General features: G+C 39.6%; 1 protein-coding gene across 2 annotated transcripts; it reads right to left on the bottom strand.

The window, feature by feature from the left end:
• Positions 1–3,146: 3,146 nt before the first annotated feature.
• On the bottom strand, positions 3,147–21,901 carry oc (ocelliless). 2 transcript variants are annotated; one of them, XM_017137379.3, is made up of 4 exons: positions 21,386–21,901; positions 13,679–14,030; positions 11,494–11,648; positions 3,147–4,568 (listed from the first exon to the last, which is right to left on the bottom strand). In XM_017137379.3, exons 2-4 carry the CDS (start codon positions 13,857–13,859, stop codon positions 3,258–3,260), a joined length of 1,647 nt encoding a protein of 548 aa, XP_016992868.2. In that variant the 5' UTR covers positions 13,860–14,030; positions 21,386–21,901; the 3' UTR covers positions 3,147–3,257. The 2 variants fall into 2 exon arrangements, with proteins under 2 accessions (XP_016992868.2, XP_016992869.2); XM_017137380.3 differs by having other exon boundaries at positions 13,688–14,030.
• Between the last annotated feature and the right edge of the window lie 2,035 nt (positions 21,902–23,936).

Here is a 23,936-nt window from a genome sequence, read left to right as displayed (position 1 = left end):
CATATTAAATATTTTAAAAATATATTATAAATATTTATATTTAAAAAAAAATATTTTTTAAAAATTTAAACAAATTAAAAAAGTGTTTAAATGTCTGTTTTTGTAATTTAGGAAAAACCTTTAAAAAAATCTAAAGAAACCAAAAAAAAGTGTTTATTTTGTAGGAAGGTCTAATGTTCTCTGTCCACTAGGAGAATTTAAAAATAATATATTTTTTAAGATATTCTATTTCGAACTTAGACAAACAAAATATCGAAACCAACTTTTTTGCCAAATTGAAAACCCGACGGAAGGTAGGTTTTTGTGGGTTCGCCGACCCCACTGAGGGCACTCAAATTGTATATATTCTCCCTCTAATCCCCATTTCGTTGAGTGTAGTCGTGGGCCGGGGCGTGGCAAGTTTTATGATCTGAATTAATGGTTTATGATGATGATGGCTGACTCGGCTCGCCCTGCCTCGCCCGATTCGCTTTGGACTGGGACTGCAAATGGGAATTGGAATGGGAATGGGAATGGGACTCGCAGTTTGAGCCAGGAGTTGCCTCAATTGTTGTCCAGGCGCTGACGGTCGAAGGGCTTTTTTTTGGGTTCTTTGGGTTTCGGGATCAGCAGACGCGTGCCCCACGGCTGCCAATAAATGCGCGAATGCAAACAAACAGCCGCAGAGCAAAAGCCACAGCCACTGGAAAATCAGAAGTGATTGGCTTGGGGCCGCCAGCGGAATGTTCTGGTAGCCGCCGAGGATCGGGTTTTGTTTGCCCACCCGAATTCCACGGACCAACGACTCAGAGCTCTTTATCCCGAGCAACTCAGGTGTGTATCGGTCGACCAGTTTGGAAGGAGAAATTTATTCCTACGAAATATCAATATAAAATCAAGAAAAACCAATAGAGAACGAAAATTAAAAATATTTTTAGTAAAAATTTGTCTTGATAAAATGTGAAAATAATTAATTATATTTAAAATACGTAAAATGTATTTTATTTTGAATATTAAAAGCATATTTCTTCTATTGATTTTCAATAATAAACTTCCAAAAAATAATTATCTTCCCCTCCACCCAACCAAAATCAACCTGTAGTCAATCAAAAATGTGAATAAATAAAAAGACGGGCTTATGTTTTTTTCTTTATATATATATTATTCATCTGATCATATTTTTGTGAACTTTTTACAATTATTTTAGTTTTTCTTTCGGTTTTATAATTAAAAAAAAAAAGAATTAACCAGTTTGCTTAAACGTTAGCATATAATTATATATATATATATATGTATATATATATATATGGGGATCATATATATAATCATATATATGCTGTATATAGATCCGTTCTTAAATATTAATAACTAATTTTGTTTATCTTTCTCGTCCTTCCAGATCATCTTACATCGTTTTTCGCTTAAAATGTATCCCGCGGAAAAAAAATGTTCTTAGTTTAAGTGAATTAAATGCTAAATATTCATCGATTTTCCTTACATGCTTTTCGTTTATGAGTGTGTTGGTGTGTTTTCTTGTTGGTTGTCGTGTGTGTGTGTGTGTGATTGTGTTTTTTAAACAAATTGTTAAGCTTAAATTACAATTTAATTGAAATTAAAACTAAACAAAAAATTCCAGATAAACTCCATTGAACTACCTTTTGTTTTGTGTCGTGTTTGGTTTAATATTACAAAAGTTTTCTCGTTATTTATTTATATATATATATTTATAAATCTTTTTTAGCGTACTTTATGAAGAACATTTACACACACACATATATATAATTAATATATATATATATATATTTACCAAGAATTTTCCATGTGTTTTTTTTTTAGGTTTTTGTACATTTTTTAAAAATTATGTTAAATTATTTTATAAATATTTTCTTGCTGTTTCGCTTTTTGTTTCGCTTTTGGATTGTGGCTTGTTTTTTATTTGCAATAAAATTTCCTATATATAATATATATCAATCAATCGTCGTGTGTGGGATTCTATCATTTGTTTATGTCATTTCGAGTCGCTTAGTTGCTAAATACTTTTGCATTCCCTTAGTTGGGCCTCCGTTATTACTTCGTTATTATATGCTTTTAAAGTCTGAAATGTTAATTCGTTTTAGCTGATTTGGGTTTGTATTCTCTATATATCTTTTATATATATATTATGTATAAATATTCATGTTTTTTTTTGTTGTTCTTCTTTTGTTTTGTTCATATATAAAGACGACAAAATGATGATTTGAACTTTAAACTTGTTTTTTTTTTGCTTTTCTCGTTTTTAGTAATGTTATGTCTTAGTTTGGTTTAAAGAACTTGGAATTGGAATTAAGTTTTAGCTTTATGATATGCTGAGCTGGCCCGTAATGGTGCAGCTCTCCTTATTTTTTCTTTTTCCGGGCTCCCCAAGGACTCCCAAAACCCCCTTGGAATGGTAATGGTCTACGTATTGCATTTAAAAACTCTCCCTTCGACTTACAAATTACCCTTCGCATGCATTCAATCCAAGGACTCTCCTGGATTTGGATTCTAACAAATGTTTCTCATAGGGGTCTTCCTCGTTTTTTTTTATCACTCATTTTCTTCGTTGATCCTGGCGGCTTAAGCTAGGCCTATAATACCTATGTTTAGTTATAGATTTACGTTTATGTCTTGGGCTGTATAAACTTGTAACTATTTTTATTCGATCTCCGCTTTTTACACACGCTTCTAGTTTACGGGGTTAACTATGTATATATCTCAAAAAAAAATTCTTGTTAACTACAAAAAAAAAAAAAGAAATGGAATAGAACTTTTCCCTTCTCGATCATATTTGCTGGAATGTTATCTAAAAGAGTGTATTAAGATTCTTCTTGGTTCTATAAAAATCAATTTAACCAAATAATATAAGGTGTAATATTAGACTGTGAATTTATACGAGTCAAGAAGAATCTATAAATGGAATAATAAGAATTGGAGTAGTAACCCTTTCACCAAATATGATCGTTAAGGTAGTTCTCAAGTTCTCAAGAAAGCAGCAGAGTGTCGGGGTAGCAAATCGTGCCTAGAACGTGCTGTATCTATAGAGTGTGTAGATATGTATCTGTATCTTAACCAAAGGAGTGATCCAGATGCTGATCCTGATGATCCTGATGATGATTCACATGATTCTGCTGGCTGTGATCCAGTTGTGGGGAACTATTGCTCCCCGATCCGGATCCTGATCCCGATCCCGAACCCTCACCCCCCGAACTACTGTTGTTGTTGTTGCTGTTGCCTCCGCTGCAGTATTGAAAGAGTAGGTTCTACACCATATTCGCGTACTTATCCTGCGGCGACATGTAGTCCAGGCTGTTCTGCGAGAAGGCCTGCGCCGAAACGGTGCCGGTGAACGAGGGCGACGGGGATAGTCCGAAATTGGAGGCCGTATAGCCCGAGTGGCCCATATTGTAGTTGACCTGATTCTGATTGCTAAAGTACTCCATCTGCGAGTAGTAGCTGGGCGCCTGGGCGTAGTTATTCGGGTATTGCTGGTACTGGTTGTGCCAGAAGTTGTACGAATCGTGATTGGACATATAGGCAGCCGAATGGGCGGCGGAATGGTGGGCGGACTGGGCCGATTGGGCGGCATGGGCCGCTGCGGCCGCCGATTGCGGCGACATCGGTGTGATGGGCGGCGATGGGGTGGTGATGCTGCTGCTGCTGTCCATCGGTGTGATATTGCCGCCGGGCTGCAGCAGGCGGGGATTGCTGCCGGCCGCCGAGCCATAGATGCTGTGATGATGATGCACCCCGGCTCCAATATCGCCACCGGCGTCTTTGAGTTGATCGTAGGGGGATCGCAGGAGATCCTGGGAGACGCCAACGCCGCCAACGACGCCTAGGTTCAGGCCCACCGAGGAGGCATTGTTACCGCCCACTCCAACGCCACTATAGCCTCCTCCTCCACCACCTCCTCCGCCGCCCGACAAATGCTCCTTTTTGCACACAATGCTCACCGGACTCACCGACGTGGCCGGCGTGGGCAAGAGGGGCGAGGAGTTCTGGTGGGCGGCCGTCACATTGAGGGCCGCCGCCGCTGCCGCCGCCGAGAGATGGCCCGCCTGACCGCCGCCGCCGCCCCCGCTGCCGCCGCTGCTGCTGCTGTTGGGCGTCGAATTGCCGCCACCGCCCCCTTGATTATTACTGCCACCACCGCCCGATTGATTTGTACCGCCCGAGGCTGCCGCCGCGGCGGCGCTCAAAAAGGAACTGTGGTGCGTTTTGATCGATTGGGCCGCTGCCACCGCTGCCGCTGCACTGGCCGCTGCTGCCGCTGAATTGTTGTTCTGGTTCTGGTTGTTGCTGTTGTTGCCGCTGGAGCTCGACTGTGAGTTGTTGTTGTGGCTGCCCTTTTGGCTTGATTTGTTATTGCCACCGCCGGAGCTCTGTGAGTTGTTGTGGCTGCTACTGCTGTTGTTGTTGTTGCTGCTGTTGTTGTTGTTGTTGCGACTGTTGGCCGAGGAACTGCTGCAACTGCCGCTGCCGCTGGCATTTTTCGAGCTGCTGAGGCTGTTCGACTGCTGCTGCTGCTGCAACTGCTGGCGGCACTTGGCGCGACGATTCTTGAACCACACCTGCAAAAAATTGGAGAAAATATATTTATTAATCTTTGAATTATTTCCGAAGTTCGGTTTTTTGATTTAGATTTTTATCTCAAGTCGTTTGGTCGGCAGGAAATAAAGTATTTTTATTTCAAGGAAACTTTTTAACTCCGTTTTTCTTTTTCTTTTTTCTGGTTTTTAAATTTATTGTGTTTATTACAGTCTAGAAGATCATTTAAAAATTAAATTAAAGATTTTAAATTCATATTTTAATATCATATTTATTTTTCCCTCTTGGAAAAGTCCCCCTCAAAAGTCTCGGTTAAATCAATCGACCATAGCCTGAATTTTCGATATTACAAATTTGTGGCCATTCAAGCAAATCATGTGCCTACAAATTCTAAAGCTCCATCTACCCCCTCCCCCAACTCAAACTCCAAACAACAAAAACAAGGTAAAACCGCAAGCGAGACAACAATTTAAAAAACATAGAAATCGCTTTGAAGTTGGCCCACCCTCCGGGTTGCTTTGAAGTTCATTAGAAGGACACAAATCAAGTTGCTTTTCAAACACATTGCCAAATGTTGTCTAAATTTCTGCTAAAATTTGCAAAAATTCCCAAGCTTAGTGTTGTCAATATTATTATGAAATTTGCGAGCAGTTCATTAAACGGAATCAAAGAAATTGAAATGGGAAATCAGAGCGCGGGCAAAGTCAAATCACAAAAGGGGATTTACGAATGCAAAATGGAATTGAAAATTCAAATTGAATTTCGAATTTCGAGGACGAAGGGGGAGGGCTAGAGAGCAGCGCTGTGCTGACAAATAATGAAATTTGATACGCCTTGTTTAATGCTCTTTTTTTTTGACTGGCTCGAGTCCCCCTTTTTTTTAGTCCCAATCAAAAGGGGGAAAAAATAAAGAAACGGCAATGAAATGCTCGAGTGGCCGCAGCCGCGTGGCAAGTGTTAACTTCAAAAAAAAAAAGGGAGGGGAGGCGGCATTTTCCGGGGGCGGAAGTGGGTGGTGGGGTGACTGGGTTGCGTGGGGGAGCGGTAATAAATTCAGCTGTTTACCAAAGCACAAGCCATTAGCAAGCAACACCAACCCCAAACAACAAATCACTGAAATAACATTTGCCATGCAGCTCGACTGCTTTTGCCTGCTTTTGCTTTTCGACTGCTTTGGCAGCACTGTTTGTGCTTTGATTTGTGCCGGCCAGAGTTGCCACACAATTTGGGTATTGAAAATTGTTCGAAATTTACTGTTTTTAAATGTTTTAATGCTTGTTTGTTAAACTAAAACCCATATTATCATGTTAGAAAAATCTTTAGATTTAAAAAAAGGTTTCAAAAACTTTCGAACAACAAAAGTTTTAATTTCCGGAAAAACATACGAAAAATGCCCCAATTTCTGTCTTTAAAGTGCCTAATTCTGGCTAGAAAATAGCCAAAAGCCCTGAGCTGGCACTTAGCGGATTGTTTGCAGCCCCTTAAGCATAACAAACAAGGCTAAGTGAATTCCTTGCGCTCGAGTGTGCCGCTTTATGGGCTGTTTATTGTTGTCCTCCGGTTCTCCAGATCTCCGGTTCTTTAGAAGGGATGCGTTTTCCACCCAAAGGGGCGGACAAGTGGGTGGTTTTTCGATTCGTCTGGGTGGGTGGATTGCGTGGGGAGTGATGATTCCGTGTGACAATATAATCGAGTCAATTTTTTGGCCGCCGCCGGCTGTTGATGTAACTTTTCCTCTCTCTATTTGCTGGCAGCACAACAGCGCGTGACTTTTTGCACTTGTTGTGGGTCCGGGAAAACCCCCATAAACACCCAAATGTATATATATATATTTTCCAGCCCGCAAACACCCCCGCATAATTTATTCATTGCTCGCCGGGCAAACTAATTGATGTGGGAAAATTGCAGCCGCTGGCCATCGCACACAGGCACACGCCCACTTTCGACGCCCCCGCCTGACAAATAAACAAACAAACGCAAACACCCGGCAAAGTGAGAACGACACTTGACTAAGGCAAACACTCGGGGCAAATTGTTGGGTTCTTGAGTTGAGGCTGTGGCAATTTCCGGGCCTCAAGGTCCTCGAGCGAATTTCCCCAAACATTTCCGGACAACTATGTGATTATAATATAGTATCTATAATTTTTAGATGCTTCTCTATTATAAAAAAAATATTTATCGTATTGAAAATATTATCCAAAGTTTAAAAAAAATTATTAAAATTAAATTAAATCTTTTACTTTACGAATTATTACAAATATTAACCATTAAAAAGCAAACGCGAATTCTTTATTCCTTTTTGCAGGGAATTACTTATTAATAACTTCTGAAATGTAATGTAATTTTCTCCATAATTTGTATTTACTTGATTCCTGACTGACTTTTAACTTTGCCCTTGGCTAAACACACACATTTAATTTTCCACGTTGCATTAACAAATTGAAAATTATGCATAAATCTCGCCACTCGCCCCGTCTCTTTCTAAGCCCCATATATGCATCGATCGCCCTCTCTCTTTCGCACTAACGGGCACAAGCTGGGGAAAAGGGAATGGGGAAAAATGTGCGAGTGGAAAAGAGTGGAAATTGTTAATCCGCAATGGGAAAATTAATTTTATAAAACAGCTGTGCGGCAAAGTTTTCCCTTCTGCGGCTCTTCCTCTCGCTCCCCTCATTTTTCGCAGCAGACAAATCCTTTTGCAACAAAGGAAAAAAGGGAAAATGGAAAACGTATAGAAAAAAAAAGAAAAAAAAAAAGAGTTGGCTAAGTTTAGGTGCGCTCTCGCCCTCTCCCTCTGTCGCAGCCCCTTGTTGCCGTCTCTTTCTCGTTTTCTCGTTTCGTTCCAACCCCCGACGAAGAACAGCCGAAAGCGAGGGGCGAAAATATGTGGAATCCGAGGTGACAAGGGGAGAGGGAGAGGAAGAGAAGGAGGGAGCAAAAAGGAAGGGGTAGAGCTACAGCTACACATTGGAAAAAGTCTATATAGGAACTTGGATCTGATATGATATGATATGATATGGGGGCTATAGAATACCCATGATAATCATTTAAATCTAAAACTTGAAAATCTGAAATATCTTAAACTTAATATATCCTAAAAATGTTTAATGACTTTATTAGGATGTTCTATACCATATATACTTGGATCTGATATGATATGATATGGAGTTTATAAAAGACCCATGATAATCATTTAACCAATCTAAATCTTAACAACTCCTAAACATTTTTAATGACTTAATTAGGATGTTCTATACCATTTATAGAATTTATAAAGTATTTTAAAGCTTTGCCAAGTTCTAAGTGCTATAAACTCCATTGATTTTCTTTTAGTGCACTTTATAGAAGAGAGAGTGGTTATTAGGGGTGCCGCTGGTTTCCCCGATTCCCAGTTTCCCCGTGATTTATGACTGCCAGCGATGGCAGCCATCCGACCAAGGACCGAATATAAAAAAAAACCCCCGATCTGCACCCTCTGCAGGGAAACTCAGCTCAAACGAATGAAAACATTTGGGCGTAAATGTTTGCTCTGTTCTGGTGCAGATAAGCTGCGTAAAATTATTACGTTATTTGTATTGGTTGCAATCAACGCCCTCTCACTTGGAATCTGGAACCCATACCATCCCCCGGATACTCGACGATTCTGGATTCTGGTTACTGGATCTCGCTACTGGGCCATAAAGATGCCTATCATTCAATTAATATTTACCAGGCCTAAGCCCCCGGCCTCCTGATTATGACTCCGATTTCGTTGCGGGGATTTTGATTCTGTTTCTGATTCTGTTTCTGATTCTGCTTCCTCCTTTTACGGTAATGATTATTTATGCGATATGATTTTCTGTTCCACTGACAACGTGGTGACCTTTCAATGGGGACCCCGTTGCGAGGACTTATAAAGAAGATACGATCCCTTGAAGGTGGTCTATTGACATGTGACCTCTTAAAACGGTAGCATATCATAAAAGATTTATTCTGTATATAAGAAACTATCCAGCCTTTAAACTCAAGTTCCCCACCCATTCTAGTTTCTCCTCGGGCTAATTGAGTTGCTTGGCTTCCTAGCAGTGCAAAAACACGGAACCCCAAACCCCAGCAGTCTCAAGACCCCAGACCATTGGATCCCCAATCCCCAGACCCCAAACCAAAAGCCAAAACGAAAACCAAAAGCCAGACGCCTTGTAAAATGCAAACGAATCGTGTTCGTGTTCGTTCTCCCCACTTTCCCCGCTTTTCGGCATTTCCATTTGGGGTTTTGTAAGGTTTTTCCTAGTTTTCCTGCCTGTAATCTGATACGCGGTCGAGTGTGTGGGTGTGTGTGTGTGTTTTTATAAGAGTGGATGTGAATGCATTGACATGTTGCGTCACTCGAAAGACAGCACAGTGGGTCAAAGTGGGGCTAAGTTCGGATATATGAGGTCTATAACGAGGGTAGGGTAAAATATTTAGTAAAACAGGATAAGCGTTCCCAACTCATCAGTATATAACTTTAAATTTCTTCATGATTTTCATATTTTTCAAACCACTGTGCCCAAAAGAACGAAACTAGCCAAGAAGAAGAGACACATGTGGAAAAGGAAAATCTATACAAATGTCAATTCCCAGCTACTCCCCCTAAGTATTCACTTCCTATTCCTATTCCTACTCGCTTCTCCGGTGTGCATTACTGGAATCAATTGTGTAAAAAACGTATCTTTCAAAAGGGAAACAATAAAAAAGAGAAGTCGATTCATGGGACATGTGCAAGGTGTCCTTGCTGCCGAGAACTCGGTTCTTTCTTTACGTCCATCCATTCATTCTGTACGTTTTCATTCCCGTTTCCCCCTTGAAAATAGAACGTGTCGTTTTTCATTCCAAGCCCAGCAAGACGACCACTGCAGGGGCTTCCTTAATCGCTGTTGCTTTTTCCTAACTTTTTCTCTTTAAAGTCGACGCATTCTCAACTGCTTTTCTTCCAAGTTATGCGACTGTGTTTTAAAGCCAGTTCTTAACTTTTTGGTAGCCCTTAAAGCTCTTTTTTTTAACTATCTATAGCTGTTTGCTACTTGTTGCATCCTATTCCTAATGTCCCTATCTACTTTTTTGTATAACTAGTTCGGCTCTACACTTTTCCTAATGTCTCTATCTACTTTTTTGTATATCTAGTTTGATTCTAGACTTTTCCTAATGTCCCTCTCTTTTTTTTTGTATAACTAGTTTGATTCTAGACTTTTCCAAATGTCCCATCTACTTTTTTGTATAACTAGTTTGATTCTAACCTTTTCCTAATGTCCCTATCTACTTTATAGCTTTTTTAGACATGGCTGCTTTGTGTATAACGTTAAATAAGTAACTTTTGGAAGTTCCTAAGCATTTGTAATATACAATTTTTACCGAAATTGAATTATATGTTCCCTCCTGAACTTCTGCTTTTGACCCTGCAATGTCACTTCCTTAAATTACACGGACAAAGGCAGTGGCGAACAAAAGCAAAGCAAAAGCAAAGCAGAAGCAGAAGCAAAGCAAACAAATCGATTGACAAATCAATGTAGTTGCCAATAATGTTTATTTTTATGCCTCTGTGTGTTTTCATTGCAGTTTCAGTGCCCAAAACGATCCATGTTGCGGCTGTGTTTGCCCAAGAAATTACCAAAAGGAGATGACAGTTTGCCCAGCAACCGGAAACTGTGATCGAGATCGTTTTTGGGCCATTTGCCAGTTGTTTTTCGGGCCAACGGCGCTAGGGAATTCTGTTTATTTAGGCCCGATCATGGAGGACCGACACCTAAACAAACAGACGGTGGAATAAAGATTCCAACCCAAAATTGAGTTGTACAATTCGCTGTCATCGTGCTCATCTGGCTGACGCTAGAAATTAGCGCAAATTATGCTCGTCTAATGCCTTGAGCAAACTCGAGTTACGCTTCCATTTCCCATTTCCCATCCGATATCCTGGAGGGGTGACTTGTCATACCCCGCAAATACTTTCGGCAAATACGGGAAACCATTTCGACTCAAAAGAAGGGGGAAAGACTTCTGGGATGCCTGTCTATTTGCATTGAAAGTCATCAAATCTGTGCGCTCCATATGTGTTTATGATGGAACGGAACAGAACCACCCACCCCCACTATCCTATATATCCTCACCAATCTCGACAATCTGTTCCGAGCTGTTGTAATTTGTTTGTTTTATGGATTTCCTTCGGCCTGCGCCGCTTTCGCATTCGCCGGCACTTTTCGAGGGCATTTCGCCTAATTAAACCAACTATACAAGTGTATCAGTGTATCAGTGCGAGTTTTAGTGGGTTAAAAAGCTCACATGTGCGGCTAATGGGCGTGTGCCCAAGGCGGCGAGGCTTTCGAAGTCGAAAAACGAGTTAGCAGGTCAGCAAGTGTTTGTATTTGCCTTTGGGGGCGGGCAGAAGTTAAAGGGAAATGCGATACGGCCAGAAATTAACGCACTTTGTTCGGGAGAAAAAGGGGAAAGAATTAACTGATTTTATTTGTGAAATTTTTCATCTTGCAATAATCGCTGATATTATGGAAACCCTTTAATGAATTTAACTAAAACTGTAATGCCTCCGAAACAAAATAACTACTTTAATCACTGATTTCAAGGAGGCTAATTTATAGATTTTAACGAAACCACACACAATCCTTCCTTAGATAAGCACCTATATTTCTGCCAAGATTCATAACGATCCAACGTTGGATCACTGAGTTATGTGAGAAGCTTGTTTGTCATCTTGGAATATTTACTGATATGTAGGAAACCCTTGAATGTATTTAACTGTAGCTTCACACCATGCTTTCTTAAGTAGCTGATCCCCTGGATACCAAATTTCATATTTCTCCGCAAAAAAAATAACTACTTTAATCACTGATATCAGGGAAACTGATTTATAGATCTTTCCCAAAACCACACACAATCCTTAATCAAATAACCAACTATACTTTCACATCGAAGGCTTACCTGTACTCTGGATTCGGGCAGATTGATCTTGAGGGCCACCTCCTCGCGCATGAAAATGTCCGGGTAACGGGTCTTGCCGAACAGCGCCTCCAAGACGTCCAATTGGGCGCGTGTGAATGTGGTGCGTTCGCGACGCTGTTTTCGTGTGTTGACGCCTGGATAGCATAGATCGCATAAAGGGGAGAAAAAAAAGGGGTAAAAAATTATAAGATTTTAAGTTCACAGCGATAGGTGATTGCCTAACCGAATGTGCTGAAAGTTAGTGCGGGCTAGATTAAGTATACGCCGCGTGGGTGTCGTGACTTTTCCCAGTAATATTTTCGGTTCCGGGCAGTAACCGTTATTTTGCAGACAGTACGAGTGCGAGTGTGTGTGTGTGTAATATAGCAACCCCCGAAAAATGCGACGGCCAACCCCTAAAGGAATAAAAAGGACTGGCAAAGGAACCAACCCCCGTGCAGCAGCCGCCCCAAAAACTCGACTCCCTTTTTAGCGAGTACATAATATATATATATGGCTGGATATATACACATTGGAGATATGTGTGTGTGTGCGTACTAAGCCGCCGCATTGTTTGCTTTGTCAGCTCTCTCTGTCGCTCACCCTCGAAAAATTCGAAATACTCTAAAACTCGAATACCCCGAAAAGCATCGAGATCGAGACTTTGCCATCGGTCGTATCGGCCCACTCCCTATATTTATATTGTATTTCTTTTTGTCCCAGAAATACACCCCCCGACTATCGACTATCGCCCTCCCCGTCGCACCCTATCAAAAATTAATGAGTTAGTCATTTTGGTCATGAATTTATAAATTGAATAAAAAACTTTACTTCACTCTGCAGCTGCCGCATTTCGTTTCTGTTTCTGTTTCAGTCTCGTTTTCGCTTTCAAAATGGTCGCCAACTTGGTTTATTTCTTTATATCCACAAAATTAATTGCAATTTGTTATGAGTGTGTGTTTTTTTTTCTTTTTTTTTTTGGGATACTTAATATTTTGATTTTCGCCTTGACTTTATGGAGAGAGCTTGTCGTTTAATTAACTGCACCTATAAATTTCTGACTTCTTTCAAACATTTTTTATGGCTAATTTATGGGGTTTCCAGGAAGGTCTCTTGGTTTTTTGATCACACAAAATAGTTCAAGGTTTGAGGGAAAAAATATGATTATAAAAATGTTTTTTTTTTATCATTATAGGTTATTTACTTTACTTCCATCTTAAGTCGTCTGTTACTTTCTTTTCTTTAATTGTTCCCTTCGCTATGGTCTCTTTCATCACATTATTGCTTTATCGTAACCACAACTAACTTATATAACAAGTTAAAATTCTCTCAATTACTTGGCTTATTACAACAGTAAAGCGGGTACAAGAAAAAAGCCAAAAATTTATACGAAAAATTGATTACGAGTATGAGATTTTTGTTTTCTTTTTATCATTTTTCTTTTTTTTATGATTTCGTCGTTTTTCTTTATTTTTATTTTGTATTTTGGCTGTTCAATAATTTTGTGTGTGCGCTGCTTTGGCAGAGTCTTTTGTTGGCATTTTGTAGCCAATTTTTTTGTAGCCTGACTTTTGTCAGGTTTTGTTTGTCATTTGCAGCGTCACCGAGCGAAGCGAAAAACTGGAACCGAAAAGCTGAATCTAAAGCTGAAAACTTGAAGATAAAGTCGGAGAGGAGGCACCGAAGTCTCCGTCTCCGACTGCCCGAAACTGCCCGAAGCTCATTATTCATTTTGACAATTTAACTGATAATGATGCAATATCGATGCGAACTGACATTGAAAGGCAGCAAAACGAAGAGGAAGCCTGACTATACACAGAGGGAAAAGTAGAGTACTTCTGGGGAAATCAATCTATTTAATGATTACCCTAATTACTAATATGTTTTTTATATAATTTTTAAATTCCTCAAAAAATATCTATAGCTACTATATACCATTTAAAATCTCGGGAACCCCTTAGACAAATGTAAAATCGATCTATCTAATGATAATATATTTTTTAAATCATTTCTGGATACTTCTAAATCTTATTTATACCAAGTAAAATCTCAAAAACCCCTTGGAAATATTTAAAACTTATTCCCCAGTGTAATCACCTTCAAGTCCTACCAACTTTCAGCACATTTGAGCGATCTGGTTTGCTTACGTATTTGTTTATACCAAAATTGTCGATGCGATATTTACCCCACATACCTTGGGAGAACCCGACGGCCTCCAGTCCGTGTGGGAGGCCGAAGGGCCCCAGCGAGGGCATGGGCATGCCCGGCGGCAGGGGTCCGTGGGGCACCGAGTGGTGCGGGTGCGGACCCCCGTAGCTGTGCGGATGGGGGCCCAGATCGCCCGACTTGAGGAAGCCCGCCGCCATCAAGGCCTCGGTCGAGTGCAGCGCCACGTTGAAGCTGTGTGTCTCCACTGGCCCCAGGCTCCGATAGTCGATATCCGTGTCTATCGGATGTCTATCGATGGATCGGTCCACTATACTGGCTATATGGTACTCCACTCAGATAATTCGCTGGTTGTGCTTCTGATCTGCGATCTGAAAGATATATCATTGGGGATTATTATTAAAAATTGAAAAAATAATATTATACTTTATCTGAAAGATAAGTTATGGTAAATCCACAGCCTTCGTGATCCCTTTCAAACACTTACTTATCACTCTATCTGCTTAATAATTTCTAAATCTATTTCAAATAGATAGCCCGTGCAAACAATTATTACTCGACAAAAGATAGGAAAATCGGTGCGAAGTAATGCCACCAAATCACTCACAATTCGCCAATTATCTGTGAAATTCACTGGGCATTTGGTATTCCGAGGATAAGTTGCTTGTTTGTTGTGGGTTAAGCTCTTGCCACGAGTTCCAATTACATTCTAAGACCGAGAGCAAACAGAACCGCGACTTATAAGGCAGGTCTCGGGTGTCGCCCTCTCTATCTATCTATCTATTTCTATCTCTGTCTCTATCGCCCACTCACGATCGTTCCTTGGGCCTAATCCCGAGGTTTGCCTATCCTAGCCTATGATGTAAAATCTTCTAATCTGGGCAACGCTCGGTATATAGGGAAGATTACCCAACCGCCTCCAAGACGGGGACCCGAATCCCAAGTTACCGAATACCAAACACCGAACCGATCCGATCCGAAGTCGCGTTCGGGCTTATCTTGCGGTTTAAAGATCTTTGATCTGCGCTTAGCCGCAGGATTATTTCAGACACTTACTACTATGTGTATATATATCTACGGGGAGGACCTCGTCTGTCCTGATCCCGGACAATGGGCATTAAGATTAAGCCAAGAGGAAAGAGACAAAACTAGCCTGGATTAAATTCCCTTTGTGATATATTCCCTCTCTCTCTATATATATATATACTTTTGTCAGTTTTCGTGCGAAAATAATTAGCACTGTTTCGGGAGAGAAAGAAAGAAAGTGCAGTTGAAAAGAGGAGACAAGCGGTAAGGTTGTAATTGCGGAATTAGCACGAACACCTCGCTTTGTTTTCGAAATGGGAACTATTTGTCACATATATATTCTCGGGTATATATTCTCCACACACACGATGAGTGTATGTAAAATTTGTTTTGTTTTGTCATGTCGTTTTCATGGCTCAATGCATTCCGGCCTCAAAATGCAGCCGCAAAAGATCCCTGAGATCCCGAGATGCGAAAAAGCGTGTGTGCAGCGAAACCGAAACAGAAACCAAAACCGAAACCAAAACCTAAACCCTGATATAGCACCCGATATGATGACCCGATCCCCGATCCCCTGAAAGACCCTGTTTTTAGTTCCTCCGACCATCCAACCATCCAACCATCCGAAATCCCAATTCCAAATTACATGCTCACGCGCACACGCAAATTAATAACACATCTGGCTTCAATCCGTGGGCCAGGCAGGCAGAAAGAGACGGCGTAACACTCTCTATATGGCGATAAAGGATTCTCCTTTAACCATCCAGGATTAAGGGGAGGGTTCTCAACTAAACGGAAGCTCAGATCAGCAACAAAGCTGTAATTGATAGTATAGTGGGCCGGGTTTTGAAGTTGGAAAGTTGATTAGGGATAATCAAAATATGCAATTAGAGTATTTAAGAAAACTATCCAAGTCTGAAAGAAATACTGCTATCTTTTTTTAATAATTTAGTTATTATTGTGATAATCGTTTTTAATAGTGGAAATAATGATGAGAACTGGATTAATATTTAATATTAATATTTTTCAACTCAACTAAGGTTCCCATGGCTCTCTCTCTTTTTCTCTCTCCTTACCATTAACTAAAATTTCACAAATGATCTGTAAAAAAACCTCCACAAACTCTCAGCATCTGTCAAAAATCAAACGAAAAAAAAAACAGCCGAATGTGACACATTTTCGGAGACAACCCGGGAATGGAATGGCGAGATCCATGGCTCTACGTGATTTTCTAGACATTTTTGCCTCCCTCGCTGATTATGAAAAATCATGGTAAATGGTAAATGCAAAAAGAGCAAAATAAAAAATACAAAAAAAAAAAAACAAAACCCCGCTGGCTCATTTTTACTTCTTCTTTTCGAAAGAGAGAGACATCCATTGTGAGTTCGAAACGAGTCGAGACAAAATCATTTGGGCTGGACATATATCACGTACGAACGGCAGACACTTTCATTATAAATTCCATTCGGCAATTTCTGATTTTCGGATTTTTTGGTTTTCCTAATTTTTCTGTCATGTTTTTTCGGATTTCTTTCTGATTCGCTTGAGATTCTGAGATGGTATTTTTTATCACTCTCGGTTTCAATTTCCGCTGTATATAGTACAACATTTCAATCGTTGCGTTTGTCCGCGTTTGTAATTACGGTCAAAATAATATTTGTTGGATAAACAGCCGGGAGCCAGAGATGAAAAAAAACAAAGTGAGGCTACCGTAAGATTTTTCGGGGCCTTTTCAGAGACGGGGGTTCCGAACGTAACCCTATATAAACCCGCACATCCAAGTGTTTTGGTTCGCTGATGATGCTGACGGTCCCTGGGAAAGTCAAAGAGTCGCAGAGTCGCAGAGTCGAAAAGAAATCGAACTGCCACTTGGCTACTGTTCATCTGGGCCATGGGAATGGATCTTCTGGTTTCGTCTCCGCTTGCCACATGATTAATGGTGCGACTTTGCATAACTTTTAGTCCGCTTTTGGCTCTGACTAATATTAAATAGCGAGTCTCTATATCTATATTTATTTTTAAGTTAGTCAGTCAGTTAGTTTGGGGCCACTGTGTGCAGCTGTCAGGAGTGCTAACCTGTCAGTCCCCAGCGAAATCACAGTGGTAGTCGCAGTCTAGTAGTCGTAGTCGGAGCTATTAGCCGCCTTAACAAGCCCCATAACAACTTAATATGCCCGGGCATATTGCACATTTTCATTTCGCATTTTCATTGAGCACACTGACCAGCAGGCATATTTTATTATAATATTTTTCCAAGTAAATTCGAACCATGTATTTAAGAAAGTCTTGAAGATTATTTGCCGTCGCTATCTTTAAGATAAATAATTATTAATAGGTTTTTTTATTTTGTATATTTTTATAATATTGAAAGCTCTATTGAATTACTAACTGTTTTTTAAATTTAATACTTTCTAATTTGATCAAAATTCTTCTTTTATTTTAAGGAATCCAAGATCCAAAGTTCTTCTCACTCTTTCAAGCATCCAAAGTTTTCCATTTGCTAGCCAGTGTAAACTTCACATTCGTTAGTATGAATAACGCGTTATGGCAGCGGCAAAAGAGAGGGAAGATGAAAAAAAATGAAAAATGCATTTCTCAGGCTCATTTACATTGAGCCGCGGCTACTGGAATATGCTATATATATGTATATACCTTACTGTACACGGTTTATATGGGTTGGCCTGGCTTACTAGACAACTAGACATGGTCCGAAAACCCGAAGTCCGAGTTTCTGTTTCTGAGTTTCTGCTTCTGAGCATAATAAGCCTGTCTGCCTGTCTGTCTCTTTGGCAATAATGCAACTTAATAAATGCAACAAAGAACGAGAAGTGCCTCCAAGTATGAAGTAGCAAACTGCGGCAGTCACGTCCCGAAAAAAGAAGGAGAAAAAAAAAAGAAGAACGGGTTGGAAAAACTCGCAGCTACTAGAGTCGCGCTGCCATTTCTACGCAAATGCATTTTGACATTTAAATTTGCAATTTTCGCATAAAATTATATTTATTTATTCCAGCTGGCTTTTGGCTTTGGTGAAAAGTGCAACCTTGCTGCCGCTGGAGGATCGCGATTAAGATGATGATGTGGATGTGGACGCGAATGTGGATGCGAATGTGGATGTGGATGTTGATGTGGATGCCAGCTACTGACTTTTGACTTTGACGTTGACGTTGGCTGAAGTTTAATTAAGCAACGTGCCAAATAATTGAAAAAGTGTGAAGATTTGACAAGTTTAAGAGGCATTAAAATCTAGCCTCCACATATATATATATCTTTATACATATAGCAAGTGGCCTAGAAATCAAACGACTAACTGTTTGTGCCGCTGCGACAACTTTTCCACTTGCCCACATTTTTTTAATTAGTTTCTGTATTTTCGCCTATCGCACGGCAAATTATTTATTATTTACCTAATCGAATTGACACTTGAGCAGACGCCGGTGTAATTAACAGATACGAGGCAGATTGCTCAATCACAGTAATCTATCGTCTATAGATTAAGCATAATCCCCCCGACTTGTCGAGAGACTCGACAAAGAGACTCCCTTAAAAATGGAAAATATATGATGGATATACTGCATAGCTATAAAGCTAATTTATTAGTTAACAAATTGCCTTTGCGGTGTTTTTAATTGCTTTCCCATTCAGCCAACAATTAGCGATTTGACAGGGCTGTGAGATAAACTAAAAATAAATCAAGTTAAACGAAGAAAATGTGCATTTTTAATGGTATAGTTCAAGATTTCTTTTGAATAATAATTAAAAAAGTACTATAAATGTGTTTTCCCATTAGAAATATTCCAGTATCCCAAAAGTTTAATATTTTTGGGATTTCTTCAGTTATAACCCGATCGATAACTCTTTTTTCATTCACAAACCAAGTTCCTGTCAAACAAAAACCAATAAATTTCCATAAAATTGGTTTCAATTCAACAAATTTGTGGCTTTACATCATTTTCTCTGCCTATTCCCACAATTCCATTCAAAAAAGAAGGAAAAATAACATACAAAAAATGCCCAAAAACTATATATATTGAATGAATTGCGCTTGTTGTTTTGGTTACTGTTGTTGCCGTGTACAAATGATTGCATCATGGACAGTGGAACCAATAATAGTAAGAAAAAAGAGCAACAACAACAGCGGCTAGAAAAACTTATTATTTGACGCATTGTCAATGTGATCTTGATAAGTTCGAAACTGGAAATGGAACCTGAAAAAATGAAATAATGAAATAAAACCTCCGTCTGAGTGATTTCTATTTAAATGGCTTTGTCAACGAAATTTGAGAAGCGAATGGCAACAACAACGCCAGCATCGCGTAATGAGCAAAGAGTGAAGAGAGATAAAAATTAATAATACAAATAATTGGTAGGGAAAAAAAGTAAGTAAGTGAGTGAGTGAGTCCAAGAAACGAGGCAGCCACAGACCCAAATGAAACCGAATGAAATGAAACCTCACTTAAGGCGAGGCGACGCCAAAAGAGATTGACAAAAGATGACGACAAAAAAAGGCAACACCCGATCTCCCAGGTACGAGCAGATATATACCTAACCTATCTATACCCGGGCCAAGTGTGTGTGGGAGTTCGAGTCCAAGTCAAAGTCGAAGTCGAACCGAAAGATTGGGGCGTGCTAGGGAAGCGGAACAATGGATACCGTTCCACGGTGAAGAGATCTCCAGATATTAGAATACACATCGAAAAAAACTATGGAATTGGTTATACTTCTAGAACTGCGTGTACTTCGACATTTGATTAATGCCCTAAAGGTTAAATCTGAATTACAAGGCATTTGAATATGTTAAAATAAAATATAATTGATAAAGGAAAAAATAAAATCATTAACTAAAAGCTTGCTACTTTTATTACTTTATCAGTCATTTTTTTCAGTGCACCCTAGAGCGAAATATATGGATATCCGCGATAAGGTATCAAATGTGTCGCGTCGCGATCTCGGCGACTTTCAATTCACAATCGAAAACGCTGGGCGGATGTTGTGAATGAACGAATTGGCATTGGTACAATGGTACATTGAATCATTGGGCCATTGAGACATTGCGGCATTGCGGCATTGAGGGGATCTAGGCTGGGCCAAAAGTCGTGGCGTGGGTGAGACCCAATCAAAGAAAGATCCCAAGAGATCCCCACAAACTCGAAATACGAATCCGAATCCGAGTCCCAGCTCAACTATAATTCGGTTGGAGAAAGATCATCGGCTGGGTGAAAAATGAATCGACTTGCATATTAATTTCTGTTGCTTTTTGTTAGAAAAACCATATGCAAATTAATAATAAGACAGAACAACAAAGTAGCCAGCGAGGAGTCAACGTTTTATTCAGATATTATAATTTATAGCCGCCGCTTTGAAATTAGACGATCCGATCGTTCGGGAAGTGGGGAAGTGGGGAATATGTGTGAATAATGTGACCTGAACGGGTCCGTCGGCTGGCTTCTATTGTGTATAATATTGGTTTTCTTAGGGTTTCTTCGCCGCTGCCCCTATCATTTGGTAGCCTTTTTCTATATCACATTTCTCGCATCGATTTTGTCGGGCTCGCTTTGCTCTTGGTTTTTTGTTTTGCCTAATTAAGGGAGGCGGCCTTAATATGCCCATTAAAATTATGAAAATCATAACGAATCTCTCGAATCTCGCATTTTCTCACATTACGATGCGGACATTAGTCATAGGCGGAATTTCCTGAACGAAATCCCGGTTTATAAGGCGATATTACAAGGAGTTGGAGTTGGAGCCAAAATCAAAATCGAAGGTCTTAAGTGAATGAGCATGGAAGATATAGTTCTATTGCTGGACCAGGGAGTCCCCAAAATCAAAGAATTGTATTCCAATTTAAGATTTTTAAAATCTATTGAATCTACATCCAAATTAAGGGGTTTCAAAAGTTATGATATCCTATCTATTCTAATACATTTAGTATAGAAATTAATTTCAGCTCATGTTTGAAAGATCTTGTTAAGCTTTTTTGATGATCTCCTGAAATTTAGATCATGTCTTTGTTAAACACGAAAGACTTGTATCTTTCAAATTTACCCAATAGAACCTCCGAGCAATTAAGTAAAAATCAAAGTTCAAGTTGAAAGCTTCCAAAAAGCGAAAGCATTCTTATTCGGAACTAGAAACCTAATATTTCTATTAAAACTAAGAACTATTTATTTGAAACCTTATTCTGTAAACATATTATTTTGCTTTACCATTTATTGGTGAATATTTATTATACTCAATTCTTAGGGAAGAAAATATGAAGGAGGTATCTCTACGATAGCTTGAGATTAAGAATCGATTGTGGAAGATACAATTTTAACAAACTTGATTAAGTTGTGAAGTTTAATAAGCTAAAAGTGTTTCTTTGAAGAAATTAATCTATATACAATTCATTAATGTAAGGTTTTTTTAATTAAATTAATTACAAACTATAATAAACTATTTAGATCTTGAGAAGATAAATCTATATGTCCTGCCTTTTTCACTAATATGTAAGACGCAGTACAAGATCAGACTTATAAATACCATTGAGATCTGGAGATCCTAAGATATTCCCGCCCCCATGAACTACTTAGGTCTACCCGGTAGATTCGCCCAGTTAATCCCAAATGGAATCCGTGCTTATCTCTGCGATCCACGTTCCTTGGTGGATTGTATTGTATATATTTGAACCGATTTCTCGATGATATCGGCGGATTGCACTCACCGAAAAAAAAACACAAAGAAAACTAGAGGCAAAACGGTGCTGTATTCCAATGGCGACTTGTTTTCAGATCCAGCTACTATATGGCTATAGCTTGGGCATATATATATATAACATATATATATATATATTATATGTTTTGTATTCCAGAGAGATGTTTGTTTTTTGGGGCGATGTTTATTGTTTGGCACTGGCAACACGGTAAAAAAACAGATTCTCGTCACTGGCACTTGGATATATCTGTGTTGTATATCCCTTATTACTTAGTATATTTCTCTCCGACTTGTTGTTGTTGTTTCTCAATAGCTATAGCTATGGAGCTATATAGCTTTTTGTTTTGATTTTTGTTTGTTTGCTTTGCTTTGGCGACGGCGAATTGATTGTTGTTATTGGCCTATGGCTTATGGCTTATCGGCGAACGCGGCGAGTAGCGAGAGCGATCGAACGAGCGGCGAACGGGGCGAATGAGCAACTGAGCAACTGAGCGACGGACGACGCACAAAAACAACCCGAGCGGCACGAAAGTTACTCTGGAAATGAATTGCGGTACACCTTCCACGGACGACGGCAGCGGCGGCAGCAGCGCAGCGAGCAGCCAGCAGCGGGCAGCGGGCGGGCAGAGCAAAAGTCGTTCGACCAGAGTCGGCAAAAAAAAAAAACAACGTCGGAGGAAAGAAGCAGAAAAAAACAACAAACAAACAACTGGTGGTGAGAGCGAGCGAGAGCGAGAGCGAGGGAGTGAGAGAGAGAGCGAGCGAGTGTCTGCTTTTAGCAATGGCTGCCCAGCTCTCGTCCGTGCGTCAGAGCGAGACAGCCATGCTGGTTCTCCGTTCCAGTCGCTTGCTCTCGCTCCATCTCTGTCACTCGCTCCGTTCAACCTCCATTGGCAAGAGCGAGTTAACTGCTTATTGTACCGTTTTCCGAGCAGCTGTATTTACCTCTGTGTTGTTGCTGTCCTGGCCAATGTGTGTGTGTGTGTACGTACGTTTGAGTGTGGAACCACACCCCAAAAAAATTCAGTTCAACAACTTTGTTGTTGCCACAGAAAACCCAAAAAAAAGGTGGGGAAAAAATACATAGTCATAAAAAGGAAAAAAAAAGAAATAAGGTACCTTCGTATTTTTGCGCGGCAGCAATGAAATTTTAATGAAAACGACAAGGCAGCGAAAACAACGCAAAAATTTGTTAGCTAACAGCGAAAGATAAGGAAAAGGGGGTGGCGACGGGCGCCTAAAGGACGCTGGTCAGTACTGCTACTTTTGCTGCTGCTTCTTCTGCGACTCAAATTGTCATGCACACACAAAGAACAACAACTAACGGCGCTCGTAGAAGAGGGAAAGAAAGATCAAGGGAGAGGGAGCGAGGCAGCCACTCACACTTAACACGCCCCCTCTCTTTCGCCCCAATGGGCGGCCCCATTGTTCAATTATCATTTACGCAAAACGAGGCGAAAAGTTTCGAAACTCAAGGTGCGATTGATTTTGTAGCAGGATTATTTTTTTATGTAATTAAAAATATTTAATTATTTCATTGTTATGATAATTTATTATTTATTATATATAATTAAGGTAGAAAAGTGCAGCAAATTTGAGTTCATAATAAATTTGTAAGTACAAAAACTGAAAATTAAAGAATGATGTCTTAATTTAAGATCGAATAAATTTAGTAACTATCATAACTTATATATTTCCCTCCCTACCATATATTTTAAAAATGTATCTTTACTGACAGCCGAACTACAAATGATATAATCAAGCGACCAAAACTTTTTTTGCCCAAACTTTTTTTTTTGTATATTCTCGCTTTGTAGCTGACGCAGGAAAAAATTCGGAGGGTTGGAGAATTTGGGGGACCAGCGGAAAAAACCTTATCAAATTTTTATGACAATTTGAAATAGCTGACGACAGTTGTTTCGCCCTCTCGCTCGCACTCACGTCGTTTGGGGAGAAGGCGGGCGAGAAAATGTTGCACAAATATTTTATGGATTTTTCTTGTTGAAAATGCTGTGTTTTTTTCCCTGCTCTCGCACTTTTTCCATTTCCAGGCGGGCAAATTAAATTGTTGCGGCTAATTGATGTGTAGATGAAACATGAGGCAATTACCCTTCGAGGGGAAGCTTAGCGCACAAATTGGGGGCCCCAACAACAACGGAAAAATCCGGAAAACGGGAAATTTGCGGAGGACCAGGAATAAAATAAAACAAAAACTCATTTTCATTAAAAATGTTGCGGAGAACTTTAAAATGTTTTTGGAGTAAAACTCAGAAAAGCAGAAAGTGCATGGAAATGAAAAAGTTTTGAGTTGAACACAAAAAACAGGAATTTAAATCAAATTACAGCAGAGATTCGAAATAGAAAACTTTACTAAATACATATATTCAGTTTGTTTATTTAAAACTAAGCAAAGCATTTGAATAAAATAAGTGAGAAAGGAATATAGCATAAATTTATTATTAAATATAATATATATATAAAAAATGTAAAATGTACTGATTGTTACTTACTTACTTCTAAAATTACTTACTATCATTACAGATTTCAAGCTTTTTAACTAT

The sequence above is a fragment of the Drosophila takahashii genome, chromosome X, assembly GCF_030179915.1.
Source record: "Drosophila takahashii strain IR98-3 E-12201 chromosome X, DtakHiC1v2, whole genome shotgun sequence".
NCBI lineage: Eukaryota > Metazoa > Arthropoda > Insecta > Diptera > Drosophilidae > Drosophila > Drosophila takahashii.
The sequence above is the reverse complement of the archived record's forward strand: the minus strand, read 5'-3'. Positions and strand labels throughout refer to the sequence as shown.